Here is a 27,731-nt window from a genome sequence, read left to right as displayed (position 1 = left end):
CCTCCTGAGGTGGCTCAGTGTCTGTAGGGAAAAGGAAGAGTGAGTGGGAGGGGGAGAAGCGATGGGGGAGGGGCAGAAGAGGGAGGGGGGAGGGGAGAGGGAGGGGGAGAGAGAATGAATGAGAAGGAGGTGAGTACACTGGACCAATGGCAGGGCTGGTGAACACACTACCACATGCCCAGGGGCCCTCTCTCCAATGCAGAAGGCAAGGAACTGAGCCTCTCCATTCCTCCCCACCCCTCGTCAGTCAAGGCCCTGCCCCAGCCTTCTCTCCCTGTCTGCCAGGCTCAGGGAGTGTCAGGCATCAGTCCCCGGTCCCCTCAGCTTCAGCGTCCTCATCTTCAGAATGGAGAGGGCCACCCTGCCCCCACTCCAGGGCCGTAGTGGGGAGCACGCGAGATGACACTGAGCAGCACTGAAGCATTCTGGGAGAAATCAGGCCTGTGAGGAGCAGGCAGGAGGCACTGGTGGCAGAAGTCTGGTGGCATGTCCTGCTGCCCCCCCCACCCCAAGTAAAGGAAGCTCCCCCTCTCCTCCTGGGGTCTCCCTCCGACTGCAGAAAGAGAGAGAGAAGCCTGGGGCTCGCAGGGCCTCTAGTCACCCAGGAGGGGCCCAGGTGGAAAACCAGGCAGAGAACAGGAAGCCCCCTCACTCTGCCTAGGGGCACACCACTCACCTCGGTGTGCGCGTACGTGGGTCTGGAAACAGTTGTAATACTTGTACTTCTTGCCACAGATTCCACACTCATAGGACCCTGGAAACAGGCAAGAAAGGGACCGCTCAGCCAGCACCCAATACAGGCAGCCATGAGGCCCCGGTGCCTGCGGGGATGCCTCCGGGGACTGCTAGCTCTGCTCAAGGGGCAGGGCTCGTCCATTGGCCGTCTTGTCCCCAGTAAGCAAAGAGGCAGCAGGGCCCAGCAGAGACATCCTGAGGCCATGGAAGGGAGAAGTGGTGATCACCAGGGCAGAGGTCTCCTGAGGACGAGAAGGTGGGGAGCAACCCTCAGCTCCACCATGTGCACCCAGCCAGCCCTAGAGAAGCTCAGACACATCTCGGGACACACAAAATGCAGCAGGCAGAACTCCAAAGAGGGGAAGGAGAAAAGGAAAACACGAGTGGGGGCAGAGAGGATGGCCCCTCACAACGGGCAGGCCTGTAGTTAGCTCAGAGCATCACGCGGCCGCTGCTTACAGATCAAATGCTGAGGAGGAGCCAGCCGCTTGGTTCTAGGATGCAACAGGAGCTGGGCCCAGGGCGGGCTGGGGAAAGGGGGCCTGGAGAGGTAAGTCGTGGACGTGTGGGTTTCCAGAGGGTCCCTGGGGCTTGGCCTCAGACCAAGTGTCCTCTGAACCAGCGTCTTCCAAGTCGAGTGCAAGTCCCCTGGGAATATGGGAGCACAGGCCGTTGAAAACACTTCCAAATGTTCTTTTCCTAGAAGCAACATGACAGAGCAGTGGCAGCCGGCAGGGGGCCCCCTCCGCTGCTCTCCTTCCTCCTCTCCTCTCACCTTCACCTTCTCTCACATTACGGGCAAGACAATTCTTTTTTTAAAAATATACTTTTATTGATTTCAGAGAGGAAGGGAGAGAGAGACAGAAACACCAATGATGAGAGAGAATCAATCATTGATCGGCTGACTCATGCACGCCCCTCACTTGGGATGGAGACCTGCCCGGGAATTGAACCGTGACCTCCTGGTTCATAGATCGAAGCTCAAGCACTGAGCCACACCAGCTGGGTGACATGACAGCTCTGTCATCCACCCAATTCCACCCTGTGTGTCCTCCGTGGGCGGTTATCATCCCAGGGCTCCAAGCAAAGGTGGATCGGAAACATCGGGTATCGGACTTGGGAAGTGGGTCTAGTGACTGGGAACAATTCCTCTTGTGATTCCAGCGCTTTCTAAGTCTTAGCTCTCAACAAAATTGAAGATCTAATGGAGTTGTCAGTGGAGAGACCATTAGAAATAATGTCTGATGAGATGCCCACGTGTCATTTTGGACAGACAACTTGGAGTTAAAGAACGAAGTGACGCTGCTAATACAAACCACCACCCCTCCCTGCCTCCTGATTTATGTGATCAGGCTTTTAAGCACTCGCACTTACGAAAACCGAAGCACGGGAATTAAGTTAATGCTGAATCCTGTCTCATTCAACATATAAGAAATATTAATTCACAGAAACATGAACCAATTGAAACAGAAAGCCCATCCGTTTTATGAAAAGGTGTATTTTCGATAACATTTTCCTTGTACATTTACGATCGCTCTAAATTTGTTTTTGGCAAATTGTATGCTGATAACAACTCGATCTGGGGAAGAAAATGTTTTAAAATATAGAGCTTTATGATCCCAACATATTTTTTAGAAATTTCAATTTACATACATCTTGTTGTGGGAGATGAGTGTGAAACAGTGATCAATAAAAGACTCTCAAGCATAAAAAAATATATTACATTAGGATAAAGTCCTGTGAGGGAAGTGGACTGGAAATATGAGTTCAAGGAGAAAAAGAAAAGATGTAAAATTTCTGACTGTTAAAGATGGGCCTGTTCATAGGTTTCATAAATGGATGATGGCAGATACGAGTAGCAGTGGGGTTTGGGTTATCTTGGCTACATTTAAAAGAGTGGTTCACAGTTTTATTTCAAATGCCACATTTTTACACAATATGCCAGAAATTATACCCTTTGTGATTACGTAAATGTTGGATTAAAATGTGAGATGTCAACACAAAAATGTGAAAGAGAATATCGTTTCTCAAAACTCTTGTAGGAGATGCTGAACAAAAGAAGTGTGAAGCCAAAGGTCCTTTAGATTTTTATCATTCCAGAGTAACCCCAGATGTGTCTGAGGCTTCGGCTAATCCCACTGGTATCTGTTTTGCATTTTGTCGCCCCCCGACCCCCCGCCACTTCTTAATAAGAGATTATTTGAATTTATTTGAGCTACCTGATGACATGCCAAGAAGCAAGATCTCAAGTGCTCCCCTGTCCCCCTTAAAAACACTTTCATGCCTATTACTTCACTCTGCTCCCAGTGAACCTACCGGCAGATTCTATTATACTCACTGATCAACCAAGACAGTATGGCTCAGAGAGGTTGAGGGGTCTGTCCAAGGCCCCATAGCAGGGCACACACTGAGGCTCTTGGCTTAGAGCCTTAGGGCCTTTGCCAATGGGGACCCTCCAACTGGGATCCCCTTCCCACCTTGGACATCCCAATGAACAGTCTTCAGCAGAGACAAGATGCACCTGGGACGGTGCCAAACCCCTCCTTTCTGGGTGGCTCAGCAAAGAGCTGAGTGTTGGTTCTGGCAAGCTCCGGCGCCAAGCCCGCCAACAGCCTGTTGAAACAGGAAACTAACTATCAGCTGGCACTTGGAAGCAGGACCTGGCACCTTGGCTGCTGGGTTTGTCACAGACCAAACTCATGTGGCCTTGTCTGAATGGCTGTCTGCTCTTCTGCTGCTCCTTCCAAAGCTGAGGCCCCTTCCTCTTCTTCTTCTTCCTCCTCCTCCTCCTCCTCCTGCCCTTTTTCCCCAGGCAGCCCTGTGTATGTGTGGAAACACCTCCACTCCTTGGTGCTCACAGCTCGCTGCCTAGAAACATCCTTGCAGGAGCCATTTTCCCAGGTGATCCCTGACTCCCCCTCCTGCACCCCTACAGTGACCCTCTCTGCTGACCCACCTCCAGGGAACTCCCTCCCTCACAGGTCTATATCTGGTTATAGTTCCCATAATCACCAAGTCCTTCCTTTTACTGAGTTGAAATCACCTCCTGGTAACTACCTCAGATTGGCTGGGGCTGCTTGGGATGTGTCTGCTCCATCCCCTTTCACCAAAATACTTATAGATTCTATCATCTCCCCGGCCCACAGCCCCGCTCCCCATACAAACAGCCCTTAGCTCTGCCATGAGGCTCCTCCCTACACTGAGTTAGTTAACTCTCTGGAATAATCTGTTGGCCCACACCCCTCCGCTGAGGAAGAGCCCAGCTGGTCACTTGCTCCCTCCGTGGGCTCCTCAACCACGAGGGAAGCCCTGGACCACCCACCAGGTCTCCAGGCACCGGGGGCTCTCCCTGGGCTCCTTCACGTGGAACCTCTCTGGATGAAGGACCCACAGTCTCACAGCACAGAAAGGAGCACCCACTGCTCGGCAGACATTCTGACCACCCGATGGGACTGGGCATGCTTCTCTCCCTGAACCAGAAAAAGTTCCGTGGGCCGGAGGTCCTGATCGCTGCAAACCCAGCTCGCTTTGTCCTCACCATCTAAGTCAAGGACGGCAAGCGGTTTTCTACTTCAGATTTTTCCATTCTGGCAGAGCGGCCGTGACTTCTCGGTATCCTGTGTTAACGAGGATTCTGAGGTGCATCGTTGGGACAGTATGCAGTGATCAACTGGCGAGGCCATGGATGCGGAACTGGGGAGTAGCCGTGGTCACCCCTCGTTTATTAGCACTCCTCACAGAGGAGCTCCCGAAACCTCACGCGTGGTCCTGCCATTCCTAGGGGCTGCTGTGAAGACTTCTGCCTGTGGCTTGTCGGGAGGGAACAGGCAGTTGTCAGCTCACTTCCGGTTTTATCCAACAAAGTTGTCACAGTCAGCATTATCCCTGCTCTTCTCGCTAAATAGGGAAGCTCAAGGTCTTGCCCCTAAGCCCCATACCAATGGCAGTGACGTGCTTTCTAAGAGTGAGGGACACCCTTCTCAGCACAAGGGTGGCAGCAGGGAGGTGGCAGCCACCGCTGCAGGCTTGGCAGCCAGCCAGCCTCCTGGGCACCGACGCCCCTTCTGACTCTCCCAGCCTGAGAAGCTGCCAAATGCCACCCACGTGTCCATGACCTGGGCTCATCCATGGGAAATGCCTCGGATAATATCTGTGTCATTGGGAGCACTGTTTGTCTGATGGTTGTCGAAGGGCCAGTGAGGACATGAGGAGGGGGGGGGGTGACAAGGGGGATGGAGCTCCGAGAGAAGGCAAATGGGAGGGTCCCTCGGGGCACGGCACGGGCGACCAAACAGGACCGCTATTCTATTCATCAACAGAGCCGGGCTCTGAGCCCTGAGCATGGCACTCAGGAGGCCCTTGGCTCCCCAGAGCCCCGCTCTCCCCTGCCGACTGACTTGAGAACACACGTTAACGACGCCTGGTCTCCAAGGCGCAGAAGCACCCCAGCGCCCCCTGGCACAGGCTCATTTAAAGGGATGGCTCTACCCAGCACTCACCCCAGGCGAGACCCCGGGGAGTCCTTCCCTTCCAGAAGTGAGTGGGCGGGGGTGCTGTGAGGAGGAGCTGGGCCTCCACAAAGTGGAAGAAAATGTCAGCGACCTGCTGTGTGACTCGGGGCGGCTCTCTTTCCGAGGGCCTTCGTTTGCCCTTCTATAAAATGAAGGGAACACGGGTATCAAATCTATAGCATGTGTAGCCCCACCGCCCACGTCCACAGCCATGGCAGACATCAATAATCAATCATGCCACCCTTTAGAAGCTTCAACACAGACTCCACTGAGCCCGCGGCAATTACTTGGACTTGGCCCACAAGACAAAATTTACTTGCCATCCTGTGATTAGATGAGTTCAAAAGGCTCAATTCTAACACTGATCTCTGTGTGTGTGTGTGTGTGTGTGTGTGTGTGTGTTTGTGTATGTTGCTGTTGTTACATGCTTTTCTTTCCTGGTGCTGAGGCCAAGCCACATTCCTCTGAGCCTGACCCTTGGCAGAAACTACACCCTCAAGGAAGGTCGGACTGGATGGATGCGAGAGGAGCGGCCACGACCAGCAGGGGGCGCCCTGGGCCTGTTTGGTACGGGCTCCATTAAAACGGTGGTTCCATTTCTAACTTGTGATTGGCTTTTACACCTTTTCACAAGGGTGTGCCAAAAGCAGGTAACTCAGAGATGCTCAAAGTTCCTGAATTCTAGGGAGGCGGTACTGGAAGGAGCGCCAGGGACTGGATCAGTTAGTTTTCAGATGAGAAAACCGAGGCGCCATGAGAACCCCTGTCTTCTGATACTTCATCCACAAGGTTCTTCTCCATCCCATTTCTTTTCTCTCCGTCACACTGGCTTAGCTCTTACACTTGGGGGACAAAAGCAGAAGTATTACTACTCCTTCCCCTTGAAGAGGTACTGTTTACTATTAATACCAGTACTAACAATAGCTAACCATTTACTAAGTACAATGTTGAGCGCTTTACATAGATCATTTTTACTGAATCCTCAAACAGCCCAATGAATCTGCAATAGTGAAACCTGAGGCACAGAGAGGTCAAGTAACTTGCCCAAGGCACAACAGCCACTAAGCCACAGAGCCTGGATTCACTCCCAATCGGAGGCGACGAGTTCGTTCTCGCGGCACAACAGTGATTCCCACACCCCTCCAGCAGCCAGGACAGGGAGCATGCCTCATTTAACAGAGGAGGACACCGCGGCACAGCGAGGCCAAGGGAAACCAGCACGGTGACTGGCATGAGGCCAAGGCCCTGAGGCCTCTCACTGTGCAGGCAGCTGGCCCAGGAAGGGCTCCCCACATTTCCCTAGCATAGCTGCTCCAGGCTTTCCCTGCTGAATCCAGACTGCCAGTTCCATCCCAAGATTCAAATTCAACTACCTTTCTGGGCAGCTCCTGGTGAAGGGCATAAAGAGCTACTGGGTCCAATGAGTCTTAAAACACCGCCCCCTCCCCCCATGTGAACAAGGACATGTCCTCTCCTTGGTTAACCAGGTTAACTAACACATCTAGTGGCTAACAGTGCTCAGCCTTGGGGAATGAACACTGACGGATGGAGGCCAGACACAGGCCCTGAAAAGAGTCTTCTCTCATAGGGCACTGGGCTAAGTCCCTCACGCTCTTCACCGATATCTCGGGTTCATCCTCCTTCTGTCACACGCTAGCGTGCATTTCCCGGCCTCCCCGAGGTTGGGCAGGCCACGTCACTAGCTCTGGCCCCCGACTGCATGGAGTTAGCACTTCTCACTTCCGGTCGCAGCAGGTTAACTGCCAGTGTGAGTCCCCTCAGAGTTTTCTCTCCCTCTGACACAGGATGGCAGCATTCCCTACAATGGTGGCTTTTAGCCTACGTCCAGAGCAGAGTGGAGCCCCTAGCTCAGCCACAATGGACATGTAGTGTGACTGAGAAATAAACTTTTGTGGTTTTTAGCTACCAAGATTGCTTTTTCACTTTTGGGATCTTCATTTCTGTGGCATAACCTCGCCCCATCCTGACAGTTTCAGCACCAATGTCAGCCCTGCTTCCTAGACGCTAGGACTTTGCTAGGAGAGCATAGGAACGTAGACCTGACAGGTCCTGGAGCTCCACTTCCAAGAGTTCCTCACCTTGTGGCAGATGAGCATGGACCGGGCACCTCTAATGAGAAGTGCCCCAGTGAGAGACAGGGTAGAAACACACCACTTCTGACCAGAAGAAATCAAAGAAGGCTTCTGGGAGGAGGTGGCAATATAGTTGGCCTTGAAGGATGGGTTGGATTGGGGCATGAGGAAATGGCCAAAGGCATTCGGGAAGAGGGAACAGCAAGGGGAAAGGGCAGGAAATGCTGCAGAACAGACTGCACTGGAGTGAAAGGTCCGGAAAGATCAGAAATAAGAAATGAGGCTCAAAGGCTCAGGTTATGGAGATTCTTGGTGCTATCCCCTAGACACAGTGGGGAATATCAAGTTTAGAATCAGGGCGTGACATGCTCAGTGTCCTGCTTTGGCCTAGGCCCCTGGCAGCCAGAAAGGAGAGCAGGTGAAGGCAGGGAGACACAAAGGCATGGTTGTTAGCGGGATGCCACAATGGCCAGGGGGGGCTGATGGTGGCCGCAACCAACAAAGGAACAGGTAGCATAGGGAGTTCCAGGCTCATTCCCAAGGTTGGAAAGATAAGGCAACAGGACTTGAGCCAAACTTGGGGAAACAGACACAGGGGAAGTTCCCCACCTTGGACGTGAGCCTAGAAGTCAGGAAGGAGTTAGAGCTGGACCAGGAAGGACCGGCAGAGGAGAGGGAGATGGCAGAACTTCTTAAGAACTTCTAAGAACACACTGAACGTGGGAAGCGAGCAGGAAGGCACTCCGAAACAGACCAGGCGAGGCCTCGATGCCAGGTCGGGGCATGTGGACTTTATCTTACAGACTTAGGTTTGCAAACTTCTGGCCCATGGAATGACTCTGACCCACAGACATGTTTTGTTTGGAACATTTAGTTGCCAACATTTAAAGCCAAAGGAATTCACATGAAAATTCTCACTTCTGGCATGCGGTACGCCCAGAGAGCTGGCCACACTGAGCCTGTCTCCCCACCAATTACAGTTGGCAGCAGCTGAAGAGCGAGCCCCCTCTGCACGCGGGGTGTGGGCGCTCCAGCTGGACTCGGTCCCCACCACCTGCCTGCCTGGCTCATCCCTCCTTGTGCTAAATAAACATATCTGCGGGGCCTCGGAGAGCCTGGCAGGAACGCAGGCAGCCCGAGGGGTATCCCCTGGCTCAGGCTGGGAAGCGAGGGGAGTGACGATTTCTAAGAAGCTTGTTTCCACAGAGCTCCTCTGAGCCCGGCCCAGATCAGAAGAGGCAGGGGTAGAAGGTACCAGTCCGTCCCCCATCCGGTCCTGACTGAGCATCTGCTCTGAGCAGGACCTGCACTGGGAGCTGCCCCGGGAGCCTCCAGTCCAGCAGAGGAGGTGGAAATACCGACAGGCATTTGGGACACCAGGCAACGCAGGCTGCGCTAGACCCCCCTGGGGCATGGGAGCCCCGCGCATGAGGGACTCACTGGTCCGCAGAATGTTCCAGGCATTTGACTTAAAGTCTCAAAGGATGCGTGGTGTTTTGTCACGTCAGGTGGAGAGAGGAGAGCTCTGGACTAGAGCTGTGCTGGCAGAGAGAAGTCTAAGGAGACCAGTTCTTTCCTCGAGGGCAGAGGGCAGCCACCACAGGCTCTCGGCCAGGAGGGGCAGAGATCTGGGGCCTTCACTGCCCAGGACTCTGGGCCCAGCCCCAACCCCCTCAGGGCAAGCACTCACCGAGGGTCTGCTGGTTGCGGACGCCGCCGATCACCACGCAGATCTCGGCGGGAACGTCGCCGGTCCCATCCTTGCTGACCACCTTGCTCTCCTCCTTGGCCTCGCCCTGCCAGATCACCTCCTGGATGTAGTCGTCGGGCACCTCTGTCTTCACCTTCACCTCCGTCATCGTTCCCTGCTCGGCACTCAGCGAGGCCTCGGCCGGCACGGGCTCCGGCCCCTCCACCTTGGCGCTCTTCTGGCTGCGCTTCAAGCGCTCCCTGGGGAAGAAGAGAGTCTGTTCAGAGTGGACCCCATGCCCACCCCCAGGGCCACCTGGGGGCCCACCAGCCCAGGGGGCGGCACAATCTTTAGCTACAGACCCATCTGTCACGTGAACCTCTCCTTGAAGCACATGGCCATGGCTGCCCCTGAGGGTCCTTCGGGGAACCCTGGGGCTCCCAGGAACACAGTTTGAAAATACTGGGCTAGCCTGGCTCCACCACCACCCATTTTACAGATGGGGAAGCTGGGGTCTAAAGAGGTATACCTGTGCCCAGGAACTCCTGAAACTGGCTCTGGCTGATGGAAATAACTTCTCAAGCTTCACATAAATCAGCTGAGAATCTTGGCAAAACGCAGATTCCGGTTCAGCAGGTCAGGGTTTGGCCTGAGATTCTACGTTTCTAACCAGCGCCCCGACACTGGCGCTGCTAATTCTCCTTCCGCACAAGGAGTGGCAAGCGTGTACGTGGTTCGATGTGCGAAGTGTCTGGTGCTGTTCTCTGCGCTCCTTGGCAGGAGGCCTAGAGACCTCATCCAAGCTCTTCCCTCTCCAGTGTCACAGACGGAGAAACTAGAAGCCAGCGAGGCTCACTCGGTTGAGATGTCCTGGAGCCAACACTTGGCGCCCAACACACTGGCCTCTAAGTGGCTCTTCAAATATCAGAAAACATCCTCCAGGTAAGAGCTCAGTACTGAGGCGGGCAGGCCAGGTGGACACGGGGGCCTGGAGCAGAGCTGTGACTGGCCCTGGGCCACACACAAGACTGGTGGCAGGTCACGGCATGAAGCGCGGTCCCTGCTATTCACTCCTGAACGGTGTTATCATAAGGACTCGCTCATGCTCCTGGCAGGAGACTGTCACCACTGCTCCTGCTTCTGAGGTGGGGAAGCCAAGATGTGCACAAACTGGGAAATCGAGTCAGATTCCAGGCCCGGGGCTGCTGCCCTGGCCACAGCCAGCCTCCTCCACTGCTCCAGAGAAGCGTCTGCAGGGCGATCTTCAAGGCCCAGACTCCAGGCCCGCTCGGGCAAGACCCACTGGCATACCAACAGGGAAGCAGGGACCCAGGTTCTGATCCAGGACCCACAGTGGACTTGCTGTGTGACTTTGGACAAGACCCTTCTCCTCTCTGGGCTCCAGCTTCACCTATCACAACAGCATGGGTTTTATCACATCTCTGTCCCTCCCAGCTCTGTCCAGGGTGAAGAAAGTGAGGGGAGAGAGAGAGAGAGAGAGAGAGAGAGAGAGAGAGAGAGAGAGAGAGAGAGAGAGAAAGAGAGAGAGAGAGAGGGAGGGAGAGAGAGAGAGAGAGAGAGAGAGAGAGAGAGAGAGAGAGAGCCCCTAACTAACATGGGGGCAGAGAAAGGCCACTGAAGGTGCTATACACTAAATTGTGTCCTCAACACCCCAAATCACATGGTGAAGTCCTAATCCCCAGTGTGACTGTATCTGGAGAGAGGATCTCAACAAGGTAATTAAGGTTAAATAAGGCCAGAAGGGTGAGGCCCTATGACAGGACTGTGGCCTCAGGAGAGAGACAGAGGGACTCCTCTTTCTCTGACTCTGTCCCCACTGTGTGAGGACACAGAGAAGGTGGAAGCTAGGAAGAGGGTCCTCACCAGCTCCCAACCCTGCTGGGCCCCGATCTCAGACTTCCAGCCTCCAGAACTGGGAGAAGGTGTCCAGCCTATGGTACTTCGTTATGGCAGCCTAAGTTGACTAATACAGGAGGCCAGGACTCAGACGAACCGGATAGGAATGAAAAGGTAGGCAGAAGGGACACCAGCCACTGGCAAGAGCTATGGAGTCCGTCACTTCCGGTGTGACGTGAGCCAGCTACCGAACCTCTGAGTTTCAGCTTCACATCTGCAAAATAGAGCTAACGTGGTTCTCACATGGGTTTTAATCAACCAAGGCTTGAAAAACACGAGCACAGTGCCTGGCCTGCAACCACTCTCAAGACATGGCCACCATTACTATTATTAATAATGGCAAACTGTTAGCACATCTTCGGCACCCGGTGGGCCCAGTGACGCCTCCTCATGTGCCTGGTACATCACGGCCAGACACTGCCTGACCTCATGCCCTTCTCCTCGGTGGGAAATGTAAAACTGGATGATTCAATCCTCTCAGCATTCATTTCCTTTATTGATTTAAGAAACATTTCAATAAAGTGTCCTATCTACCAGGCACTGTTCTAACACACGGACTCCTCTTACCCTCAGTAACAGCCTGTGAGGTCAGTCCTGGTATTATCTCCATTTTACAGATGAGGAAACTGAGGCACAAGGTGAAATAACTTGTCCAAAGTCGCATGGGCACAAAGAAGCGGAACCAAGAATTGATGCAGGCATCCTGGCTCTCGCTGCAACATGCTTAGACTGGGAGAGAAACCGCCAGAGGGAGCCTGCCCCCCGCACCGTGGCAGCCCCCACGTCACCATTCTTGCCCTTCAGCATCCGAACAGAGTCAGGCCAAGGTGCTAGTGAGTGAGCAGGAAGGCGGGAGGCTCCTGGCTTTTTGGCTGCTGCTGCCTTCCCAGAAATCTTGAGCTACAGTCCCTCTGGTGAGGTCCAGAGCCCCCCTTGGGAGGGCATCACGCCTATTCCATCCCCCCGCAAAAAGCCTGAGTTCAGGGAGTCCCAGGAGCATAACCAGGACCAACAGGTCTGAGAAGTTACAAGGACAGCTATGGTCTAGGAGGGAGAATATTCCTGCCAGCTAGCCAGCCAAACGAGGGGCATGCTTAGGGTGGGGAGCTCCCTGGCCCTGAGGCACTGGAGCAGAAGCTAGCTCAAGGCCTGGCAGGATGGGATGTGATGACCTGAGATGGAAAGAGCATCAGGGTTTGAAGTCGAATCAGCTGGGGGCCAAATTTCGGCACTGCCCCTCCCAAGCAGTGGGTTTCTGCATGAGTGACTTCACATACACTCATCCCCACCCCAAGCCTCAGTCTTCACATCCATACAATGGGTAAACACAGCACACACCCCTCAGCACTGTGATGCAGAGAGGACAAGGCACTATCTGCATGGGCCTGGGACAGTGCCCCAGGGGAGATGTTCTATGGGTACCTACTGTCTTGGGGGAGGGGAGTGTGCACAGGATGCGGGGAAGGGTCTTACATGGCATAGACTGTAGTGCAGGGGCTGGAGAGGTAGACAGACAGGAGTTCAAATCCCAACTCTATCGCTGCCTGCCTGGTGACGCTGAGCGAGCCCCCGACCCTCTCTGAGCCTGTTTGCATATCCATGAAGCGGAGTCCCCACACCTACTCAAAAGGCCTTGTGAGGATCAACTGCAAAAATGTAAATCCAGGACCTTGTCTAAATCAACTCATAGAGATGATCATGCTGGTGGGAACTGGTGAAAGAAGTGGCTGAAATCCCCATTCCCTAGCTAAGACCACGTGGGCGCTCATGGTCAGCCAATCGTGCCTGCTCTGAGGTTGGAAGCCAGGGTCTGTCTGACCTTAATGCCAATCCAGCAAGAAGACAGCCCACAGGTCAGGGGGTGGGTGGGGGTGCTGGGCAGGCAGCTGAGGACTCTCCCTGGCTTGGCCCTCGCTGGTCCCAACCCTGGCCGCCCTGAGCACAGCTTCCCAAGACCAGCAAAGAGGCCCACTGGAGCGGGTGTCCAACCTGCCAGTGTTCCCCACAGCGGAGGTTATGGGAAGGGCAGGGCAGGGAAGGGCAGGGCACACACTGGGCCCCCTTACCTCAGCCCTTCCTTCACTGGCCGTGTTCGGAAGCTCAGCCTGAGTCCTGTGAGCACTTGATCGTGCTATCTGAACGGACTCAGTGTCCCTTTCTGCTCTCCAGGACCTCACTAGCATCATGACGTCCTGCTGAGAGGGAGGAGCTGTTGGGAGTCAGAAAGGCCGGGCATCCATTCACCCAGTGACCTGGGGCAAAGGGTTCCCTTCTCTGGGCCTCAGTTTCCTTCTCTATTAAAGGGGGACCACAATCCTTGCCAGGACGGGGGCAGATGAGCCAGGAGCCGGCAGAGAGGTTTCCATGGATGGCAGCTGTCATTACGAGGATGACATCCCCACCTCCGGGAGCCTGCCCTGCTCACTGGAGATGCAGTTAGAACCTCTCTCTGAATGTCCCCTCCGCCCTGCACAGGCGATTCCTGCACTTTACACTGGGAGCCATGTGAGCCATCCTCTCACCCACAGGCACCGTGGCACACAACATACGCTCCCTTACATGTGACACCCCTGAGGCCTTGCTGTGCGGAGGACACGGCTTCATGCTTCAGATTTACAAGCCCAAATGTTGCTTTTCTCGGCTGCTTTGCATTTAATTAGGCGTCCTCGTAACAACGGAATCGCAGGAGTACTTACATCACTTTGAATTAGTGGCGCAGCTCCTTCCAACTTCTGCAAAAATTTTTTTTTCTCATCTATCATTTTTTAAAATAGAGCTCATTATTTTAATTATATCCATTTAAATGTACAGTGGAGCCCTTGGATATTCTCAGCACGAATCATTAGGTATATTAGTGAAAAGCACTCGGAATCCATCTACACGCTGACACTCCACAATCTATTCTATTTGTGTCTCTGTAAAACAGATTTATATATAGATAACTACAAAATAGTTGCTCAAGATATGCCATGAATTTTATATTTAGCCCGAGTCACACTTCAACATAGAATCTAAAGCCGGGCACCGAGAGGCTATTTCTCAGCAAGTACATAGCGTCTGCGGTCGCTGGCTACTCCTCATGCCAGAATGCTGGGACAGAAGCCAGACCAAGCGGGTTCTTGCCCAAGGAATTCCCTAAGAGCCCTCGCCTTTCACTAAGGTGATGGTTCTCAAAGTGTGTTCCTTAAAGGCCTAGGGGTTCCATAGCAGTGGCCCCCAAAGCACTCATGAAGTCTGAATGAGGAGGGTGGTATTAAACGGGGCTCCAAGACCCCCCTCTCTCTGATATGCATAGCTTGGTCTAATGTATACATATTTGGCTTCTTTCTCCCTGTAGAGGGGTAAATGGTGTCCCTGTCCCACCCCCCCCAAATATATGCCCACATCCTAATCCCTAGAACCTATGAATGAGACTTTATTTAGAAAAAAAGGTTCTTTGTAGATGTAAATAATTGAGGATTTTGAGATGAGATCATTCTGGATTATCTGGGTGGGCCCACAGGCATTGAGAAATCCTTAAAGCAGGGGTGGGAGCATCCAGCCCGCTGGCCACATAAGGCCCACGAAATCATTGGGTCTGGCCCTGCCAACGCATTAGGGGTGAGTTAATTAAATGCTTGACCAAATATAGCAGGTTATTTTTTAAAATATATTTTTATTGATTTCAGAGAGGAAGGGAGAGGGAGGGAGAGAGAGAGATAGGAACATCAACGATGGGAGAGAATCATTGATCGGCTGCCTCCTGCACACCCCCACACTGGGGATCGAACCTACAATCTGGGCATGTGCTCTGATCAGGAGTCAAACTGTGACCTACTGGTTCATAGGTCGATGCTCAACCACAGAGCCACGCCGCCCAGCACAGGGTAATTTTTAAGTTGATAATTTTGTATGGTTCTCGAATGATGTTATACATATTCAAATGGCCCTTGGCAGAAGAAAGGTTCCCCACCCTGCCTTAAAGGGACACACAGGAGAGTGGACAGACACAGATGATAGACACAGAGAAGGGGGCGGCGGCAGCATGGCCACAGGGAGGGATGGGAGTGATGCAGCTCGAAGTCAAGGAATGCCGCAGCCACCAGAGGCTGGAAGAGGCAAAGAGAAGATTCTCCCCGAAGCCCGGAGACCTGTGACCCTGTCGACACCTTGCTTTTGGACGTCGGGCCTCCAGAACTGTGAGAGAACAAACTTCTGCTGGTTTAAGCCACCCAGTTGGTGGTAATTTGTCACAGCAGGAAACTGATACACTACATCCGACTACATCTGAAGAAATAGCTCCAAGTGGTTAAGTCTGTAAACCACTGCCCTCCACGACCCTCAGTTTCCTTTTGCTTCGCTCCTACTCGTCCCTGTTATTGCATCTGGCCAGTCCAATGTACCCAGAGAGCCTGCCTGGGGAGGTTTCAGAGCAACTCCCTTCTTCTGGGTGTTACCAGATGGCCCTCCAAGTGCTTAGACCCACCCCATCCCATCTGGCGCTCACAAGAGCCCTGTGGTCCAGAGGGAGAACAGCCCTCTTCACATCCACGTGCTCCTTGTGCACAGGCCTGGTGCACAGCAGGGACGCCATCAACACCGGGAGCGAATGGCATGCCTGAGGTCTCACAACTTCCAGGGATGAGTTTGTTCTGGAAACAATTCTTCCAGCTCCAGGAGGGAACCGGTCCCACAAAACTCTGCAGCCAGAGACCATGCAACCAAATAACAAATCAGTAGATTTGAGGCCCGAGGACAATCGTCATTTCTGGCCATGTTGGAGGAAGAGTCTCAGGAGTCAGACAACTTCGTTCCTGGGTACAATGCCCACATCTCTCCACCAAAAACGCTCATGCCTGCTGCACTCAGCTTTCTCATCTGCACACTGAGTGGGCTGGACCTCTATGCAGCAGGTGCGCCTGTCTCCTGGCACAGGATGGGGAGCAGTGCATCCATCGCACCCCAAGACTCAGCCTGAGGACGCCCCACCCCCTCCAAAGGCTACCTCTACTTTAACCACCTGAAACAATGTAGAGGGGGAAATCTCTAGTCACAGCGTGTAAATAATGACTCGGTTAGCTCCCTCTAGAATACAACTTCATTAAAGACTCCAGTCATTAGGAATGAGGGTTAACTGGCCTCACGCTGTGCTTAAGCACACTCTCCAGGAACGCATGGCTGCGTGGGGTGTTCAATGAATGAACGCACATCCAACCACGACTGCGGGGGCTGTGTTTACTCTGCTGCAGGGGCTGACCACTGGCCAATGCTCCCACTCTACCCATCGGCCTACCACCCAAGGATCTGAGTGCAAATGACTATCTATTTGTAGATGTCGGTGGACCCCCTCCTTGGCAATGCTTCCTAAGTCCGATGAGGTTGTTGCCTCCCCCAGTCTCCCAGAGCTGTTCTTCCTTCCCAAGACTTCCTGGGACGGCCATGCTCCTCAATCCAATGGTCCCTTCTCGCTCCTCATTGAACCCGTTCTTTGACGAGAGCCCCCCTCTCTCCTCCGTCCAACTCTTTCCTCACTTGGTTCTGTGCTTGCCGGTGGGCCTCTCACCTGCTGGCCCCTCCTGTGCCTTCTGCTGATTCCTCTTCACCAGCCCACTGTTATACCTCAACATGCCCCAAGGACCCGTTCTGGAGCCTCTTCTATTTTTATCCACACTCACTCCCTAAGTCACTTCGTCCAGATTCCTGCTTTTAAATATTAACTATGTGAAGATGAATCACAAACTGTATCTCCAGCTTGGACCTGCCCCCTGACCTCCACACCTGCATCACCAACTGCCTAACCAGCACCCACACGTAACAGGTCCAAACTGAGCCGCTGCCACGGCCCTCCCCCAAGTCAACAAACAGTTCTTCTGACTCCTATGCTCTCCCTACTGACCCCTGAGTCTAAGACACCCCCAGCGAATAGCTGTAATCTTCCCCATTCCCTTCACTAACAATTCCATCCCTCCGGCTCCTCAGGCCCAGACCTTGGAATTATCCTTGCCTTGAATTTAAAAGCAAATCCTATAAACTCCACCTTCAAAATATGTCCAGAACCTGAGCACTCCTTACCCCCCACGGCCACCACTCTCGTCCAAGCCGCCTTCCTTCCTCCTGTCTTGTTGTAATAACCTCATAGCCAATCTCCCTGCTCCTACCCGGGCCTGACGCTTCCAAATCCATGTTCAACACAGCAGGCAGAGCGATCCTATGAAAACAAGCCAGGTCGTGTCACCCTTCGGCTCACAGTCCATTTGTGGTTCTGCATCTCACGCAGAGTAACAGCCACAGTCCTCACCTGACCCTCAGGGCTCTGTGACGTGCCCCACGTGCCCGCTGACCTCATCTGCTAACATCCCCCCCCCCCCAACCCCGTTCTCCTCACTGGCCGCACCATCTCCGTGCTGTGCTGTCAGCTGTCCCCTGAGCACACAGGCTCGCTCCTGCCTCGCTCTGCACCTGCACTTTCCTGTCTGGGATGTTCTCTGCCTCCCCAGGTGCCTCCGTGGCTCGAGCTCTCCATTCCTTCAGGTCTGTTACTCAAACATCCCAGGGCCAGTGGAGATGTGCAGGCTGCCGATGCAGGGCCTCCGACGCCCCAATCCCCTTCCCTGCCTGATGTGTTCTGCTTAGTATTTGCCCTGTTTACCGAACGTTCCTGTTACCGCTCATCCTCTTCACTGTCTGTCACCCCAACTGGAACATGAGCTAGAAGAGGGCGGGGACTTCGTCTTGTCTTTCATGGTCACATGTCAGCACCCACAGCAGTGCCTGGCATGTGGGAAGTGATCAGTAAGCACCCTGTTCATTTAAGGACCCAAGGCACGTGCCCTGGAAAGGTCAATGCCAGTGCAGCCTCCGGGGCATCTCCCTCCAATATCGCCCGCCAAATGTCAACGGTTTAACTGCTCAGAACTGAAGGCAGCCATGTCCCACCCACCTTCCCTCGTGGAACACGGGTCGGAGATGTTCCCCAGGAGCCAATGGAAAAAGTGATGCTTATTTCTAAAGTGTCAAAGTCCTATTTCCTTCCCAATGGAAATTCCCGCCAATGCAGCACACTCTTCCTCCTTCCTGAAACGCCAGTAGCCTGGGAACACTCTGACACCAGCTTTTCCCCCTCCAGCTTCATTGAGATATTATTGACACATGACACATGTACATATAAACTGTACCATGTGATGATCTGATACTGCACAGTGACACCAATTCCTGAGGGTGCAGGGTCGCCGTTCTATCATCAATCGGCAGACCTGGGTCCTCAGGGGACGGGGTGGGGTGCTGAGGTCTCGGGGGGCCTGCGTCTCACATCAGGGGTTCCGGGAATGCCCCTCTGCTTCAGACAGGCTCCTGCCTCCACTGTGCCCACTAATTCCACCTGGCTCTCAGAGACTTCCAGAGGCAAGGGCCCCCACCCCGGTGCCTGGCCCCTGGCTGACGTCCATTAACATCTGCTGAATGATACAAACAGAAAAAAGCCCGATGTAGATACGCCAGCACGCAGGGTGAGAGGTGCTGCTGGTGATGGTGGCGATGATGGCCCAAAGGACGCAATCAAGAACAAGGGCAGCTGAGATGTACTGCGTGGCCATGGTGCCCAGGCAGGGCGCCTCACTCCACAATGCCTCCCAGGGTAGGCAGTTTTGTTTTCAGATAAGAAAACCTAGGATCAGAGACGCAGAGTGACTTTTCCTGATCGCACAGCCTTCTAGTGACAAAAGCGCGATTCAACTCCAGCTCTTGGGCTTTTGATCGTTTGGATGATTTCTGTTTTCTCTTCTCAACAACTTGTTGAATGAATGAACAGATAAATTAACAAATGACCAGAAGCTCCCAGAGATGGGGAACCTATTCCCGAGGCCCCTCCAACACCGTTCATATCCTGACAGAATGGAGCACGTGCTAGAAGCTGAAATTCAGGGACCCATCTCTGCCACAGAAGACAGCACTTGGCACAGCTGTGTTCACTGCTGACCTCCAACTCTCCTTGACGTGTTTGAAAATGGCTGCTGTGCCCACACGTCCTTTGGCTAGAAAGAGGCTCCTGTCTTTGGCCGCAAGGACAGAAATCACAATGGGGAGAAAGGGCGAAACGTCTGTCCACTATCCTGGAAGGACAGACAGCGGGAACCTGCAGCAAAACCCCGGCTTCCACGGACCCTGGTAATGAGGTCTGGTCTGTAGTTACTATTCCTCCCGTGTTTCAAATCTGCACGCCACCACACAGGCCTTAATAACCCTCGGAATTATCTGCACCTCCATTTCTGTCACGTATCACTGATATATTTTAATAAATAGTCAAGTAGAAGAGATGAGAATAATAGATTAAAACTATTAACCTATTTAACAACTCTTAACAGTCTAGAAATTCAAAACAGCCTACAATGCATAAATATACCATTAGCTTGAGATCAGTCTTAGGCACTTAATTGTCTCCATGTTGGTGTCAGTCAGCCACAACGCTGGGCGACACTGCAGCTCGGAAAGACAGCGTGAGGATTTAAATATGAAGAGTTAATTCCCTGGTTAATGTAAGCCTAACAGAGAGAAAAGCAGGAGTCTTGAGCAACGCTGGGTAAAGCTGGAAATTTCTTTCCTGGGTGTCCTGGTACATGCAAGGCTGGCCCAGGTCACTGAAATGTTAAGTGTCTTCAACGAAAGCACAGCCTTCGTTCGTCTTCCAGTAGGTCAGCCGGCAGGGGCGCAACTCAGATCCGTCGGGACCCTGCAGACTCAAGAATTCTCCCCCAGGTGGGACCCACTCACTCACAGGTCATGGGGGGCCCATGCCCACGGTTCTGCATCTTCTGGGGCACCCATGGGTCCGAAGCAGACCCCAGAGGGCAGGTAACTCAGTCAGTGAAGAGTGAGGCAGTCCCTAAACTGGTCCTCACGCTGGATGATGTACACACACTCCCTCTTCACCAACGTTATTTCCTGCCGAGGCTGTGACTTAGTTCCCATCCCTTCCTTGTACAAGTCCTCTGGCTACTTTCTCCTTGGAATGAAAGGTCCTACCCAACAGGACCACTTCCTCTCCAACGTGCTGCCCACACTAACAAGTGATACCCAGAGCTGTCCAGCGGCCATCTCTCCAATGGCAGTGCCCACACACCCCGCCCTGGCATTACATCTGGCCTCTCCTCTCCACACTCCACCCGCCAGTCCCGGAGGCCAGCTGATGACATACTGAGGTTTGTAATGCACAGCAGCTCTGTCCACACACTCTAGCGGGAGGACCCAGCCTGGTCCCTCACTGCCCAGAGGCACCCCGCCCCCTGACACACAAATGAGACTCCTAACTACATAGTCCAGGTCCTCCCAAGGTACCGGGATGATAACTAGATACATGGACCACTGCCAAGCTCCCTAACCGCCCACCCCGCCCTCTCCTCCAGTGTAAGCCAGGGATGTGAACACTAACCACTAAGGGTTGTGGAGAAGATTAAAGCACAGAGATGCCCAGCATGGCACCACACACATAGTAGGACTCAAATAATGTTCGTTTTTTTCCTCCCATCTTTACCAAGATCTTGCCAGACAAAATATGAAAAGTTTGGTGAAACTATGAAAAAGATGAGCTTGTAGGCCATGGATGGAGTATTCATGAATGTGCGTAGGAGGGGTTTTTAGGCCCGATCGGAACAAAAGGAGCTGCGATGAAGAGGAGAGCCAAGCCACTCCCTACCGGAGGGGAAGGCGGGGGTGATCAAGGTGGCCTTGGCATACACTGGCATTCCTAACCATCATGTGTTGCGTGGGACCTGGAGGAAGCTGAAGCCGAGGGTGAGGATGTTTCTCCTCCGCTGGCAGAGCCAGACAGACGATGAGGTTCTGGAAATTTTCCAGGTTGCTTTCTCAGATCAAGGGCCTTTGTCATTAAGGACCTCAAGAAGTCAGATCATCCTAGTGACCGTTCCCAAGTCTGCGCTTCTTCAGGACAAGGCAGGACTTCTGGACGCTCTGAACTGATAGTCACAGCTTCACCGGAAGTTTCTTGACTTGCTCAAAGGGCCCAAGGGGGAGATCCGAGCTGGGCGGGGGCACCGCGCAGAGGTTCCCTCGAGGCCCGTCACTTCACTCTGCAGGACCACCCCAAGTTCAAGAGCCACAGGCCATTTGGCAGAAATGATTCCCTGATTCTGATGTGCCGAAGTGAGTGGCATTTCTGTGGCTGTCTCCACAGAGCAAACCTAAGGATGTCGCTGAATTTTCAGAATCTGCCTTATTTGCAGAGTCTTGGTTTAACAGTAACTGATAAAGCACAGTGAACTCTGCCCACCAAAGAAAGCAACGGGCTCCCTCTCCTTTTCACACTTGGGAATTTAACTTTCCAAGCCAGCCTGCAGTTTTTATGATTTTTGTGGTCCAACTCTGCCCGAAGTTTGCCCAAAGATTTCCAGAATACACATTTCTGGAAATTAAATAAGCTCCATTAACAGGCGTATACACCTAAAGTCAAGATGGGAGTCGCAGCCTAAAATACACCCCGAGTCCTCAAGTGATTCATTCTGTTAACACCACACTGGTCAATGATGAGCATCGGGCCCACTGTTCCTGTGAAATTTTATGCAAATGAAGATAGTTTAGGGCTACTTTTATTTTACGGCTGAAATCCAAAATGCTAAACAACAAGAATATGTTATTCAAAAAATAATGATGCAGCCACACGCATGTGGTCATCAAATTAAATGGTCCACCAGTGAAAAATCTTGGCTAAAAAGGACAAGACTCAGCCTAGCCCAAAGCCATTTGACTATTTGGGTAACGTTGGACAAGTCTATTTCTCAATTCCCTCCAAGGAAGAGGGATGCCAATCACTGCCTCAGAGGGCCTCTGGGAGGATCGAATGAGCTGTGTATAAACTGCATAACACAGTAGCTGGATCATGGTAGGCCCTCAGCAAATACAAGCTCCCATCCCCACCTGCACCCCCCATCCTGCCCTCTCTCCAATGTCTAGGCTCTACAAGAAATCAACTGCCAGCCCACTGTTACCTTTTCCTAGGAGTGGAAGCTAGCATGGTGGAGATGTGGTGATAAAACAAGCATTTACTGAACATCTACCCTGGGCCAGACATGGTGCTAAGGTATATATCTCATTATCACACTTAATAATAACAACATTAAATTATTATTAACATTATTACCAATGACAACACTATCAGGGAGGTACTGATATAACCCCCATTTAAACAACAGGGAAACTGAGGACAGGTAACTAGCCCAAGGTCACATATTCAGGAGGCGGGCAGTGCCAGGATCTGAACCCAGACAGTCTGGGCTCTTCAACACTGAGCTAAGCTGCCTGGCCCTTAGTGGGGCTGGAGAGAGGTCAAGGACGATGGATGCCTGGCAGACCAGGCATGGAGAGTGGGAGCCACAGGGGTGACGGCTGTTCCACACCCTCCCAGGCCCAAGCGGGAGGCTATGCACTTTGGATGCAGGACTCACACAACCCAGCTTTGCAAAACGGCATTCCTTAGTCCTGACTAAAATAACCTTTTAGAAACTCACCTGCAAGCCTACCTTCTAAGGTCCTGAACATTAGCAACACTTCTTACAACATCTTGTCTCCTGCCATGTACTCTCCTCCTGGCAGCCAGAATGATCCTTTTAAAAACCAAATTGATGCCACCCTTCTGTCCAAAATCCCCAGTGGTTCCCCACCTCCAAGGCCCTAAAGAGCCACGCCACATCAGCTTCCTTGCTGTTGCTCCAATATGATACACAAATTCCTGCCCCACGGCCCTGCACCTACTATTCCCCCACCTACTATTCTCTCTGCCTGAAATGTGCTTCTCTCATGATTGCTTGGCTCAGTCCCTCATCTCCTTCAGATCCTTGTTCAAATGCCACCTTCCTGGGGATGCAATACTCCCTCTGGTTCACTAATCCCCCTCCCTGCTTTCTCCCATAGCACCTTTTACCACCTGACATACCACATAGTTTATGCATTTATTATGTCTCTCCCACTTCCACTAGAACATCAACTCCATACGGCCAGGGTTGCTGTCTGCTGTTCATTACTATATATCCAGCACCGGGTCATAGGTCAGACTCTGGCATTTAGCAGGTGCTCCGTAAGCATTTCTGGAATGAATGACCGGAATGATTTTTCACCTCCCCCCCCCCCCCCCCAACAATCTCCCTGTCTACTCAGGCCTGATCACTGGGTTAGGCAGCGAATACATGAGTCCCTTAACCTCTTCCACCCCTGGCTTCCTTATCTCCAAATGAGAGCGCTGGAGTAGGTTATCTGCAGAGTCCTTCCACGCCTGAAAACCTTCAACTGACAACAAAAGGCAACAATTCTTCCCCACAGCAAGCCCGTGGCTTCATTTACGTGATTATAAAAACCACATTTCCTTTAGTATTTTCCACAGCCAAGGCCCCGCAGCCCCCATGCCCCCAGAATAAGTGAGGTTTGGCTGAGCTGTGCTCTGTGACTTGTAACCTGCACACCAGGTCAGCATTAACCTCAAGTGCTGGGATCACTGGTCTTGTAAAATCGACCCAGGTTGGGTTACAAGGAAATAAACCAAACCACATTCGGTTGTCTCTTAGGATCAGAAACACCATCTCTCCTTGTCCCCCTCAATTTCACACTAATTCCTGAGCAGCCCATGCTGTTGGTTTTGGGGTTTAGCCAGAGGCCCTCTGGAGAAGTAACAAAATGGGGTGTTCTGGGCCAAAAGGAAGGTGCTGAGACGAAAGTAGACCCTGGTGTGTAAGACAGCGTGCTGTGGCATGGCTGGGAGCTCAGGGGAAGCCCATGTCAGAGGGTCGCAGGTCCTTCAAGGCCATTCCATCTAGCCTACCTCTGACCCCAGGGAGCCTTGGGGCTTTGTTTCCCCATCTGAAACAGGGACTAAGGGAGTCTAATGCTCCACAAAGTGCCTACAAGTCTAAGCCCCACTTGGCCAATCTAACCCAGGCCAGGGTCAAGTTCACCAGCATCAGCTAAGGCCTACATTGACATTCTCTTGATGTTTAAGGCGTAAGTCACTTCTCAGACTGAATGCTGGGTCACTGTATAACATTACTGCTTTGGTCTTTCAAAGATGCGCTACTAGCTTTAATGACAGAATCAATATAAACTCACTTGTTAGCTCCTTTGGAGTCCTTGCCTTCTTGACAAGCCCCCAGCCTATGGCAGAGCCGTTGGCCCCTAACAGTCTCCGCTAACACCTATTAACTGATCACTTCATACCAAGAAGTGAGCGGGCACAGTGGTTAAGCATATGCATCGGAGGAGTCAGACCTGGGTGAGCATCCTGGCTGTCCTGCTCACTTCCAACTGGGAGGCCTGAAGCCCAAACACGTCTCTGTGCTTCAGCGTCCTCGTCTGTAAAGTGGGAATAAGAGCACCTCCCACTTAGGGTTATTATAAAGATCACATGAATTAATAGTAAGTTGATATATGTAAGTCACGAAGTCGGGAGCTGACATGTAAGTGCTGACTCAATGGTAGTCATAATTATTAGAAATTTCTTCAAATGACACATGACCCTAGGGTTTGGATTGGTCCTTCCTGGGGTATATTCTGGCATCTTGGTAATAATACGGGGCTCCGTGACTGAGTATATTCAAGCCTAGGCTAGTCACGGGGAGCAGAGATGGCACGTATGCCACCCACCCGCTCCCCTGACTGGGCAGGCATCTCTAATCTATCTCAGCACTCTTCTCCCCCTGCAGCCGTGGGCTGCTAAGACCCAATACAGAGCTCCAGGCAGCCACTAGGACTATGGGGAAACCCGCCTGCTGTCCCCTGACAACAGGCAGATATGCTGGCATGGGAGATTCATGCACGAAGGCAAAGACCACTTCACGTGACAATCATGAGAAACGGATGGAGCCTTGTCTTTTCCCTGCTGTAGACCCAGCACTTTGAACAGTGCCTGCCACGCAGCGGACACTCAAATATCCGTTGGATGAATAAATTAGCATCAAATACATCTGGGCCCGTAGCACACAGCACTAGGCCTAACCTAGCAGGTGCTCAATGAATGAGGGAGGACGGTGGGATAGGCTTGCTGGACCCTCACTTGAGCTCACTGTTTCTGAACAGAGAGTGCACCCAGCTTCGGCAGGTTCAAGGCCTCGACACAGCCACTCACTCATCACATGACCCTGAGCAGGACCTTTCCTCCCCAACTTGAGCAGCCAAAGGCCCATTGAGGATTGAGTCATCCTTGGTTCCAGGCACAGGTGCCCACAGAGGACCCCAGGAGGTCTGGAAAGTGCTGCCCACACAGTACATCCTCCAGGGAAGTACGGATACTTCTCAGCAAAGGGGCCTGGCCCGGACCATCCATCCCTTCGGGAGGAAGAAAGAGGCAAACCAGGGAGAGGTGGCTGCTAGTGGTGAGGGAGGCGTGGTGAGGTGAGGGCGTACCTACCTGCTCGCCGTGCTTTTCCGTCCAGCCGCACTGGCTCCGTCAGCCTGCAAAAGAAACCCAAACACCTGCATTAGCCAAGGGGGGAGACACAGAATTCTACCCTCTGCCACCCCACCAGGCTGCAGCCCGGCACAGCCTTGGGACACAGGGGTGAGCTGGCCCTGTCCCCCGCTCCATTCCTTCAGGCTGGAAAACTCTGCCCCCAGTGGTGAGAGGGAGTCAGCACACCCCCAACCCACATTTGCTGGGCCCTTTAAATCCAGCGGAGCACCCATTGCCAACACAAACCCAGCAACCACAGAACCCTGGGGACTCGGTGAAAAGTAAGTAACCAGCTAAATCTGAGATTGAATTGCACCATTTTTATTTTCAGCTGGGATTTCCAATAAAACAGTAGCCGCAGATTTATTCCCACCAACCGGAGGGGGGAAATTCATTTATGTTAAAATATTCTGTCCCCCAACCCTCTGAGCAGGGGGAGGCGAGAGAGTGCTGGTTCCTAATCTCTTTATTTGGGGGCGGGGGTGGGGTGGGGAAATAAGGCTGACCAAATTAAATTTTCAGAAATCATAAAATTTCCGATGGAGAGACTGAGGCCCTGGGGGAGGAGGAAGCTGCCTGCAGTCTCATGAGGGCTGAGGGACAGAGACCTGGGGATCCTGACTCCCAGGCCAGTGCTGGGGGGACCGCGATGCGGAGGCCACAGACATGGGGGAAGGCCCAGGTTCCCCACCACCCCTGGTTGAAGAAGCAGCCCCTCGCTTTGTGCAAACGTTTAAAATAATGTAGCTTCAAAATGCTGGCACACATGTGTTCCCAGATTCAGAATCCTTCCAATTTTAGAAAGGTAATGTTGCCACGTGTGTTCTGCATTTGGAAACAACCCTGGCGGGGTCTGGGGAGCCCCCAGGACTCAAGCACATTGATGTTCCTACAGAGAAACTTACACAGTGAGCCCCCCTGGGATAGATGAAGAGGGCAACCAGCCTGTTCTCCCTGAGGTCAGGTCCTGCCACTTCATCAGCGACAAAAAAATCTTTCCTGTTTTCAAACTTTTCGCATTTCAGGGTTGGATGAAGGATTGATGACCTAAAATAAACACAGCAGCCGCTACCTATTGATGAGTGCTTATGGGAAGTTGCAAACTGGCAAAACCAGATGGCGGACTTCAATCCAAAGTGTAAATATATAAAAGTAAAGGCATTTCACCCCCCCTGGCCCCCCACACACAAAGGCCACATTTCAGCTTCTCTTTAAAAACCAGTTAATCCAGCAACACAGTCCCCACATGGCCACAGTCAGCTACAGCTGACATACCTCCTTCTACCCTTCCCTCTCGCCTCTTACACAGCCCTCCAGCCTGGCCCCTGTGGGCATCCAGACGCTCTCCCCCTGGAGAACTTCCCAGCAGGTGCTAGTGTACGACATTACATGCCGCTTATTCAATCCTCTCAATAGGTCCCCCAACACACATACACAATATTCCCATTTTACAGGTTCGCACAGAGGGTCCTTCAGCCACTTATCCAATACCCCATGGCTACAAGCCCAGGTCTGGGTGACTCCAGCGCCTACCTTCTCAGCTCTGTAATACTTTATTGTCCACCAACATCCAGGAGAGCTAATGGAGAAATGGGGTGAGCCTACACCACTCCGACTGTCCACAGGAGGGAAGTAGAAAGGTGAAGGACAAATGGGGAGGCAGAAGCATGAGGCCTGGGCAGGAGAAATTAATGGGATGCCGGTGTATTATTTCAGTAGAAGAAACAAAGCAGAAAATGGTTTGCATATCATTTCACTGGGAGCAGAAGAACGGGATCAATTACAGCCTCTCTCCGACACTGCATTCCTCAAAACTTGTCTGTAAAGCGAGCGGGAAGACAATGTTTTCACGTCCGTATCGTAAGAGGCAGAAGTGGCAGGGGGTGGGAATTCTGCCCCAGAGAGCCTAAAAAAACGGTACAATCCCAAATGACCTCTCGCCTTCCAGACTCAACTCTAGCCTTCGATTTCTAGCATTTCATACATATTTTTAATGTTGTCTTTTGTTGTCCTTTTCCTTCATAATTTCACACAGAGTTGACTAGTTCAAATACAGGGAACGTGGCTGGGTACGAGAGAAGATTCTGTTTTTTGCACACCTGATCATCCCCAGCTACCGTGCCCTTTTATGATGCTTATGATACTGGAGCTTTGTATCACTGCTAGCAACACTCATTTTTATTTTCCACCCATTTTTATAAATAAAGACAAAGTGCGAATAAAAAATGTTCAAATAGTTGTCTAAACAAATCCCTTTGCAGAGACTAAGGTGGTGGCACAAGGGAAAACAAACCGATGAAGGAGGAGTGCTACCCTGGCAGGAGTAGAGCTGATGGACAATGGGCACAAGTCAGAACTGTCGA

General features: G+C 52.4%; 1 protein-coding gene across 1 annotated transcript in view; it reads right to left on the bottom strand.

Annotated features, from left to right (window-relative positions):
• Window positions 1-27,731, bottom strand: part of ZNF618 (zinc finger protein 618) — a 76,356-nt gene that overhangs the window by 31,350 nt on the left and 17,275 nt on the right. Inside the window, exons 2-5 of the mRNA XM_023746032.1 lie at window positions 25,327-25,370; window positions 9,030-9,289; window positions 673-754; window positions 525-547 (exon numbers count right to left, since the gene is read on the bottom strand). Of these exons, the coding sequence (XP_023601800.1) occupies window positions 525-547; window positions 673-754; window positions 9,030-9,289; window positions 25,327-25,370 (409 nt within the window). The remainder of the gene's footprint in view (window positions 1-524; window positions 548-672; window positions 755-9,029; window positions 9,290-25,326; window positions 25,371-27,731) is intronic.

The sequence above is a fragment of the Myotis lucifugus genome, unplaced genomic scaffold (assembly GCF_000147115.1).
Source record: "Myotis lucifugus unplaced genomic scaffold, Myoluc2.0 scaffold_620, whole genome shotgun sequence".
NCBI lineage: Eukaryota > Metazoa > Chordata > Mammalia > Chiroptera > Vespertilionidae > Myotis > Myotis lucifugus.
The sequence above is the reverse complement of the archived record's forward strand: the minus strand, read 5'-3'. Positions and strand labels throughout refer to the sequence as shown.